We start from the raw sequence: 10,116 nt of genomic DNA, 5'->3' as shown, positions 1-10,116 counted from the left end.
GGCGGATCCAGATGTGACGCTGGTCAGATCTGTGTTGCCTTCAGGACTGTCGGACAATTGCAGTTTATCAAACTATTTGACTTATTAAACTTAACATGGCAGATTTCACGTTCTTAAAAAAAAATCTTTACCCTCATAGTTTAAGTACAAAAGTAACATTTAGAGCGTGCACGAGTACCTGAACCAGTGTCATGCTGTATCACTGACAAGAGTCAAAACTAGTGGAGCCACTAACACACAAAGACTGAAATATATCAACACCAGCATTTTTATTTATCTTTTCTCCAAAAGCATGTAAAAAAGAAAATGCACAAACTGTGTGTATTGGCGTAGCAAGGGGGGGGGGGCATTACAGGTCAAAATGTTCTACACCACAACTAGGCGATAGAGAAGGGAGAAGAGACAATAGAGAGACTGCAAAAACAGTCCAAGTGTCCTTTTGCTTTAAGGCCACCTCAATCCACAGGTCAAGTCTGTAATATAGAATACATTGTTAAGGATGCATACATTTAAAAGGTCAATAACAACAGCATTGAAAAGTAATTCCACATTAAATGTAGCACAAAAATAAAACAATCCACAAACAACCTGAGCCTCTTGGCACCAGTGTAACGTGTACCTTGTCTGCTCTGTTACACTTAAAATTTGCAATTCACAGATTTTGCAGTTGTACCTTGGCGAACTGCTATGAAAGAATTACAAAGACAGCATTTGTAGATACAATACCTTGATCTTAAAGCATTCTGGATCCAGAGGATCATTTCAATATACGAAAAAGGAAAACAGACATCAAAAAGAATTCGAATTGTTTTACATTAGATGTGGATAAAAAGTTAAATATGAAAAATGGCTGCTGGTTGAGTGAAATTATTGAATGTTAAAGTAAGCAGGTCTGACTCTGTAGAGACCTATGCGTTTAAATGGTCTGGTTTGAAAAAGAAATAAAGGTCAGCTATTTATTCTAAGGCTTCTCTTTGTTTAAAGAAAAAGCAGCAAAATATCCATCTGTTACGTTCCGCTTCTTTATTCTGCACAGCATGTTTGACTTCACAGTAAACCTTCTGTCACAAAAAATATTTTGTGTCATTCAAGTGTCAGTCAAGTCTGAGTGGTATTCAGACATTTTCTAAAATGATATTTGGAATGGCTTTAGACTCATTCTTGGACTAGAATGAAGTATAGATGTGGAACTCAGGACTCATTCTTCTTAGGTGTTGCAATTAAATTAGATCAAAAGTGGCTTGAGTGCAGCAGCAACGCTGCAGACTGAGGCAACATGCACTTAAATAAAAATAAAGGCTATGTTGAGAGGTTTACAGTCAAAAGTTCTTTCTTTCGCTCACACTAAACGCGACTGTGACACTGTCCCCAGCAGAGGGCGCTTTGCACCACGAGGGAGCACCTCAGAGGAAGTGTCTAACAAACCCTTCACTAGCCACATCATGGTACTACAAAAGAGGAAGGCATTTATTTTAAAAGCAATTATTTTGTGCTTACTGGATGGTACCAGTGGAACAAATTATTGATGATCAAGACACTGTGATTGATTTGGATCCGTCTATGTCCCCCGAAAAAGAAAACTCGTAGAACTACAGTACAGCAGGGGAATGTTTTCACAGGACACCAACTGACAAGTGTGAAATGACAAAAAGGAACAAAACTGTGTGGTTTCCCGCGACGCTTAAGCTCAGTCCGGCCAACACATTTCTATGTGGCACAGATGTGTAGTTGTAGTACAGCAATGAAACCAAACACCTGCGGGTCTCGAGAAAATTCTCAATGTAACATGTGAGGGATGTTTACGAACGATGCCTCGGTTTGACCGTGATCATCAGGTCGTGTGTAAGACGAGAATACGGCATAATGGGGAATGTTTACTAATCACACTCAGAACAGCTCTATGTACATACAGTACACTATACAAAACACAGTCTGCGTATTCTACCAAGACCTCAACTCTAAACTTAAGACACGACTTTAAATCAAATCCAAAATCAAGTGCAACAACTATTTTAAGATGGGACATTATCTGTGAGACACATAACCCATCACAACACAAAAGATGCGTACAGTTAAGATAAGGCTATTTCGACGCTGTCATACCAACATGCAGGGATAAGACTCAAACTGGCTGTTGGAGTCGATGGCTAAATGTGAACGACAAAACTAAACACAACCATGCCAACATGAGGTGAGCCGTTGTGACGTGTGCGGTTATTTTACAGTACTCTCTACCCTGTTTGTCCCTCAGTCATAGTCTGTGACAGTGGAGCCGCAATACTGAGTTTGTGTTCTGTGTAAGGTGAGTAAAATCGGCTATGTAATATTTTTGAAAGATCCTTGGGCAAACGTTGACCTGAGTGTACGCTCTAACCGCACAATGGATGCCTGCTAACGCCACTGATGTGCTTGTCTGAGCACACAGTTCTTCAGTTTTTTAGAAAAATAATAAAAATGGGCGTCAAATGTTAAAAAGGAACTTTTAAAAAGATCTAAAAATCAAAGCCATTGTTATGACACTCCTTGTACACGAGGGTTTTGGTCACAAATAACTATCAACTACAAAAAGTAAAATATCAAATTAAAAACGAATCCAAAACACAACCCTGCGGTAATATGAGTTTTATGAACGAAGGCTAGTCATTTTCTAGCTGTTCGTGCATGTATCTGTTCTGGTGGTTTAAAAAGAAAAGCGAGTGAGCGTGCGTGTGGGTGATTTGAGCCACGGGGCACAGGGCACGTGTTCATTGTGATGTCTTGGAGGTGTTAGGAGGTAAAGGAAGAGGGCAGGGTGAGATGGGATGGGACTCAGCCAGGCATCATTACGCTGTCTTTGTTATATATTATCCGTCTCCTTGGAGGCCCAGAGCTCCTTGTGCTGCTTGCGCCCGAAGCCCTCATCGTAGTTGCCTTTGCTCTTGAACAGCTGCTGGAAGTGTGGCTTGCAATAAAATTCACCTTGAAGAGCGGCAAAGCTGCCAAGGCTGCAAAGAACGGAGGAAGTTATGATGCAGTCAAATACAAACCACAGGTCAGAAGGCTGGAAAGGTGGGAAAACTAGTCACCTGAGTTTGGCGTTGCAGTGCTTGCAGCAGAAGCATGTGGAGTGGAAGACCAGGTTGTTGGCAACCAATCTCTCCATGGGGTAGACAGTCTTCCCACATGATGAACACACTTCCTTTTGAGTCTTAAAGCTGAAGGACTGAGCACATGAACACGCTGATTTACTACCAGGCCTTGATCATTAGGTGGATGAAAGGCAGCATTTAAGAAGTCAAAATGGAGAAAAGGCTCTGTTCCTTTTAGACATCAAAGGCTGCTGAAAGTGAAAGGGGGGGGCATGCAGTGTATATTTACCTTGGATCGCTGGACAGGTTTCTCCTCAGCTGGGCTTCTAGTGTCCTAGAAAAACAAAGACCATAAATGAATTCTCAAAAGATGCTCGAATGTGCGAACGGACGTCAGGTGAACTCAGCAGAACATGTCTGACCTATGGGGATTAGTTCAAAGCCCTGTTACTACCATTACTAGCGCGTCAGTCTGATCTCACCCCCCCCTTCCTAGTTGCTCCATCTGTGTCTTTGCACCCCTGGGAGAGGATCAGGTGCCTTCTGTCTGGTCATGTGAGCCGAGCTGTGGGACTCTCTGCCCTCGACATGGAGCAGCTCAGAATCTGCCTTGCAGTAATGAACTGTCTGGGAATTATATGAAACGTTCATACCTAGCTCTTCTGTCGTTACCTTTGACATTTCATGAGCTCTTTGCAGCTTTGTATTCTACATAATGATACATTTCATTCGCTCAGCTCTACAATCATGTAGGTTTGCGTTTTTAATTCTTCAGCTGCCTTTCGGTGCACATCACTGCATTCTTCTGCACACAGGTTTTGACGTCTTGTCACGCAATTACAGCCCGGTGCAGGATGACAGCACCGTTTGAAATCCCCTCCCCAGCTCCAGCACACGGCCACATCTGAACTAACAGGTATTTTCTGGCGTGACGTAGAAAGGAAAGAAATAAACAGCAGCTGCCGATGAAGGCAGTTGGAGAAGGACAGGCTGAGTTCAGACAGGGGGAAAGTCCACTGCAGACTTTGCTAATTCCCTGTTATGTAAAGCATTTTGGCTGGAGCTGGAAGGGGTGAAGGCTGGAGGTGGGGGTTTGGGACGGCTACCAGAGCTGTAATAAGCAGGCGGTACCAGTCTTAAGTTCATATAAACAGTCAAGCTGTAGGCCTGGTTCACATCACACAGGTACCACTGGTGCCGTCACGCCCCACAGAGAACATCACATCATATCTTCACCTCCTGACCGGCTGTAACTGGTTTTGACCAGGACATCATTTTACACTGGGGCACTTCAGAAGCACTGAACAACAAGCATTTTGTCCATTAACCTATTTATGTATTCGTGTAGGACAGCGGTTTCATTCTGATGTGAGTGAAAAGAAAAAGTCCTGTTTAAAATCAAATTGGTTGCACATCACTAACAGTCTGATGTCCTCCACCTCACCTTTCCTGACATCAGCTCCTAACTAAATTATTGAAGCGCTTTGACTGACAACCCAAAACCGCACTTTTAACTCTTGTTTCCTTAACGCATCACCTGACAGGAGCACAGTACGGGTGCAGTGTGGGAACCCGTTGACCTGCTTTGCAAATGATTATCTAATTAACACGGAGGCCATGCAGCTTCCTGTAGAGCAATCGCATCCCGGCAATCTGCCGTCTCAGATATCCCTGATTCTTCAGTTGATGTCGTTCGTAGCAGCTTCGTGCTACACCACTTCCTGTTGCTGTTGGCAACATGACTTTGATCTTCTACTACTTACACTGTTGATTTTAGAAAAAGATCTAATTACACTATCAAAAACCTATTTTTGCTGACAGTTTGTGTGTAGACGTGATTGATAAAAGAAACATGATGAATGACAAAAAAAATGACTTTTTATGGGGGGGGGGGACAAGGTTAGCTACAGAAACACACGCTCCTTCTCATCTTTTGCCTTATATGTACATGAGCCTCAATTGCCATGAAACAGTACGAATGTGGCAGGAAGTAGTTGTGACACATCTTGCTTCCGCTGTCGTGCCGCGTCTCCAGCAGCGACAGCATCAGCTGAAGTCTGAGTGACTTCTGTCCCAGCAGACGACTGTGAAGCTGGATGCCTGTGGGCGAACAATTAAGCTGGTAAACTATTCATCTCCTTGCTCCTGGCTAATATACAGTAACATAAAAAGCCTTCACACCAACAGGGTTCGATACTATGTCCAGCAAGTGTGTGCGATCTGGAGCCAGCTGGTTTGTGGTGTCTTACAAAACAAAGGCCACTTTCACACAAGTGTCGGAATCTTCTTGCAACAGAGCCTTGGCTCTTACCTCACAGCATCAACCCCTCACGCTCCCGGTTCCCTCGGTCCTCATTTAAATTTTAATCACACCTGCACATGCCTGCGTGTGCATCAGTGTTGGAGCGGCAGCCACCCAGGAGTTCTTGTTTCCTCATTGTTGTGCTTTAATGCATGGTTTTGGGAAGTCTGGTTCACTCTCTTCCCATGTCACACAGACAATTAAACAGCTGAACAGATGAAAAGCCAAGCTTCACGTGACAAAACAAACACAACCTCTTTTGTTACTGATCAGATTTAATGATTGTTACTGGGCTTTTAGTGGATGTTGTAACCTGTTAAAAATGTCATAGGGGGAGAATCTGAACCGGCAGTCACCGTTCAGAAAGTCCAGACCCGGCTTGTTTCTGTGCTGTAAAGTGTGGCCATTTAAAAAGGAGCTACAACCCAAAAGAATATTACAAAAAGGCGAAAGGTCAGAATGTTCAGAGTTCAGAAGTAAAAAAAAAAAGATCTTGTCTGGTGTCTGAGTGGTGCAGATGGAAAGAGCACAACTCACTGCAGAGCCCTAGAAGGTAAGGCAGGCATTATGTTAACAAATGTCTTGTCATTAAACCAAAAAAGGTTCCCACAATCTCTCACTCCCTATTTTTAGGAATGTGATCATTTAATAAAAAAACAGAACAAATTCAAAGCATCCACTCCTGAATCTATCTACCAGTTGCCCAGCAGTCTGGCTTTAAACTAATCACAACAAACCGCTTTTTCCAGTCCACTGTGAGCAAAACAAACCCTGAAGCTCAGGTTTCATATTCGCACGTCATGGACCTGCCGTGGCACTGATCCAGCATCTGAAACCCGGGCTGCTGGGAAGGCAGGGCCTCCCCTCGACAGCGAACCTCCATCAATAAGTCATGAACATGCAGAGGCCGGGCAATTTATGAGGGCAAGCTGACAGAGTGGAAAAAGAAACAACCAGGACTGGTTTCATCCCAGTAGAGAGCATGTTGTGGCATTTGGTCAGCTGCTACTTCTCCTCACTTGTTCATTTAAATGCACTGGATGTCTGTACGTTGCATTAATCAGCTGACAGACACTTCGTTTTTCACTTCCTGCCTTGGGAGGCTGTTCAAGTCCAGATAAAACCAAAGGGACTTATCCAAACATGCAGCTTTTAAACAATCTAACTGCTCCTTCTGTCAATTATGTCCGTTATTTCCTCAATTGACTAGCTTCATACTGTAGGTGCAATTAGATGACCTGCAAAAACCCAGTGTGTATTAAATGTCCTGTTCTGAAGTTATTCAGCAACAAATCTGAATAAGGCAAAACTCTGTCACTCAAAATATTTGGCATATTTGCTTCAAAATGATGAACTTTCTGCTGAAAACCTTTCTAGGAATCAAATCAAGGAATAACCGCGTGTTATTCTTAAATCTTCATTCTGCTGATTTAAGATAAACTCAAGCTTTTAAGTGGTAGAGAAACCAACAGACCCATGAGAACCAGGTTTTGTAATGCTGGTTAGTAGTCAGCAACTTCTGCTCACATGACCTCGCACTGCATGTCTAACTAGGCTAAAAAGGCCCAAGTGTTCCTTTTGCCAATAAGCTTTTTCAATAAAAGCTGCCTCGGGCTACAGCTTAAACCACTCAAGTCCTTTCATTGTGGCAGGGACAACGTGAAACATGAACCAGTGTCAAATCATCAAGTTGAGATATCACCGAGTCATGTTTGTGTCGTTACGCTGCAGCAGCTTGAAATAGCAGCAGTGCAAGTATGCGTCCAAGGCATGAAGCCTGTGTTTACTTGACAATAAGGAGACGCCACAAGCTTCTGTATGTGACCTGTGCTATAAGTGATCAGATGTCATCGTGGACCTGAGAGGAGGCAACATTTCTTAACCTGGTACTGCCTCATCCCGCCTTTAAAAAAAGAACAACAACCCCCACATTCAGATACATCACAACCTTGTTACCGTCGCACAACGAAGGCTCATTAGCCTCTGACAGATTTATCAGAATAAATAAAGATTCAAAAACAGGTCCTTATAACAATGTAGTTACTTCTTCTGCAGCAATAAAATTGACCTTTATTACTTGACTTTTCGCACTGACTGGTTTATTACTGTGAATACTACAGCTGCATATTTATCATGAACCATCTGTCTGAGGTCCTAAAACAAGAGACCTCAGACAGTGAAGCATGTCAGGAAAATGAAGTGAATGATGCAAATGAAAGCGAAAGAAAAAGGTCTTTACCGTCTGTGGCACAAAACTAAAACGCAGGTTTACAAATGCTACAGGAGGCATTTGTACTTATCAGATTAAAAGGCGTGTGCCTTCACGCACTGTGCTGTGTTGTGTGTAACTGAGATATTTGTGTATAGGGACTGATGATTTGGTTTGCAAAGCGGTCCAGGTGCAGCACAAGTTGAACAAATATAATCAAAGAAAACTAACTTCTGTCTCAAATTAGTTTTCAATCAACTTAAGCTTTTTCCCCTGAAAGCGAATATTACACATCTGCACCTTTTAACAGCCAGAAATGCGTTTTTTTTATTTTCTAAAGCCTTAACAATAACAGCAAACGACAGAAGGTGGGAAGTAAAGGTACAGGTGTGAAGCCTGTTAAAGCTGTTTCTCCATTTAATAATGTTCCGCACATTTGACAGCAGATAAACAACCTCCTCCTGCCAACATATGGCACTAGCAAAGCAGGATCTTGAGCTCTAAATTGTTTTACAATGATTAATGGTGGAATGGCGTAAATGTGATTAGTGCTAACTGTGCAGCTCTGTATGATACCGAAGTCCATTCAAAAGACAAAAGAGCTGCTCAACTTCAAGCCCTGGATCCAAACATCCACCAGAATACTGACAACAATCAGTCACCAGAGTCAATCTGAGGCATCAACGCCGCCTTAAATTACAGCCAGGCCGCACACTGACAAAGGCAGTAAATGTAAATGACCGGTCCCTGCTTAAGCCTTGTCACCATATGCCAGCGCTGTAATGATAGACTGGATGCGGTGCGCTGAAGGGATAAAATGTGGTTTCACCAGGCCACAGAGCAGCGTGTAAACAGCTCAGCAGCACAAACACAGGAAAGACGTGTGTATAGACAGTGAATAGTACATTTGATTGTGAAATCCAACCACTCATTCACTGGGTGTTGCTCAGCGGACGATGGCAGCAGCTGTACACTGGTCTAAAAGCTGCATTTAAATGACCATGTAGCTTCAGTGACTATTGGGCGATGGATAATTGAACATACACAACATCTTATTCTTCATTCAAACCTGGACATCGTCCAGTTGTTACAATAAAGCTGAGGCTGGACTCAGAAAGTGGTCTGATCATGTGTGCAAGACTGTTTCCCCCAATCCATGTAAACACAATGAACTGGATGAGAAACAAAAGACACCGAGGTGCATTAAAACATTTGGGGAGATCAGCGGAGGCTGCTTTGAACGTCACACATCCGTATTATATTATACTAGTGCTTTAATTTATATTTATTTGCTGAACTTCGAAAAGAGTTTGGCGATTAATTGATTTATACACCCCTTGGCCCTAAACACATTGTTGACATTAACTAGCCGGATAGCTAGCTAACTACCAGGCATTGGAACAAACGGTACCCGGCTAACGTTCAGCGAGGCGGCGCGAAACATCACTCACGCGGCAAACGAAAGCCTCGTCTCGCGCACACGTACCGTTTGCACTCAGCATCGGTACCGGGGACCGTGAACCCCCGCGGGCTGCTCGTCGGCTGGCTAAGCCTCGGAGCGGACGGACATCAGCCCCTCACCTCATCTCACAATGAGGAGCGGAGGACGGCGGAGGGAGGGAGGGGAGGCTGCAGACACACAACAGCCGGGGAAAACACTCACCATCTGCGCTTCTGGTCTGCGACACGGCGGCTGCTAACTCGCTGGCTGGAGGACGACGTCTATCTCATTCACTTTCCCGCGGGGCTTTGCTGCGGACGCTGGTCCAGATGCCGGCGAGTTTCTAACCCCGTTAAGCTCCTTGTCTCGGTTTTCAACAGAACAGGTTTTTTTTTCCTCCGGCAGGATGTCGCACGCTATTGGTTCTCATCTGTCCCTGGCGCATTCAGGGCTTGTCGGACAAACCATGACTCCGTGCCGAACAAGGATGCCGCTTTCAAACATTTAAAGAAACGTTTTGCATAAACGTTGCTTTACAAACGTTTAGCGACATGTTCGTGTTTTCGTTCAAGTTTATTTAACAATAAGACCTCAGATTGTTACTTGAGCAAAAACAAATCTTTTGTTTGCTGTCGTCGTGCGTTCTGTCCAGAGGCCTTGAACGCACCCGACTTGAATTAGGTTTGAGAAAATAATTGACTGATTGATGATAAAATAATCGTGAATTAAATTTTATGGCTAAAATATTCTTATTCCTTGACGTAATACAAAGTGCAGATGAAGTTTATTTTGTACTTTGGCCTGTTGTCTGGTAACCTCGGTTTAATTCTTGAATTGTTATTATTCTTAGTTATGGTAAATGCATTTTAAATAGAAGTGTTTCGTAGATTTGAAATTGTGTTGATGTTTTCATCCGGCATTTGCGCACAAAGATGTGACCTTTAAATCATAACAAAATGCAAACGACACACAGGCAGAAAAACAATGTTTGCATGTTTCCATGTGATTCACATCTGTGTGGATTTTGGTTTATTGACGATTTTTGCATTGTAGCTTTGTTGAAAAATATATTTTGCAGAAAAAACAATATGTTGCT

General features: G+C 43.1%; 1 protein-coding gene across 1 annotated transcript; it reads right to left on the bottom strand.

The window, feature by feature from the left end:
- Positions 1-250: 250 nt before the first annotated feature.
- On the bottom strand, positions 251-9,506 carry limd2 (LIM domain containing 2). Its single transcript, XM_029158894.3, has 4 exons — positions 9,243-9,506; positions 3,358-3,402; positions 3,066-3,202; positions 251-2,984 (listed from the first exon to the last, which is right to left on the bottom strand). Exons 1-4 carry the CDS (start codon positions 9,243-9,245, stop codon positions 2,837-2,839), a joined length of 333 nt encoding a protein of 110 aa, XP_029014727.1. The 5' UTR covers positions 9,246-9,506; the 3' UTR covers positions 251-2,836.
- Positions 9,507-10,116: the final 610 nt, after the last annotated feature.

This window comes from Betta splendens, chromosome 8 (assembly GCF_900634795.4).
Source record: "Betta splendens chromosome 8, fBetSpl5.4, whole genome shotgun sequence".
Taxonomy (NCBI): Eukaryota; Metazoa; Chordata; class Actinopteri; order Anabantiformes; family Osphronemidae; genus Betta; species Betta splendens.
This window is presented reverse-complemented; position numbering and strand designations above follow the sequence as displayed.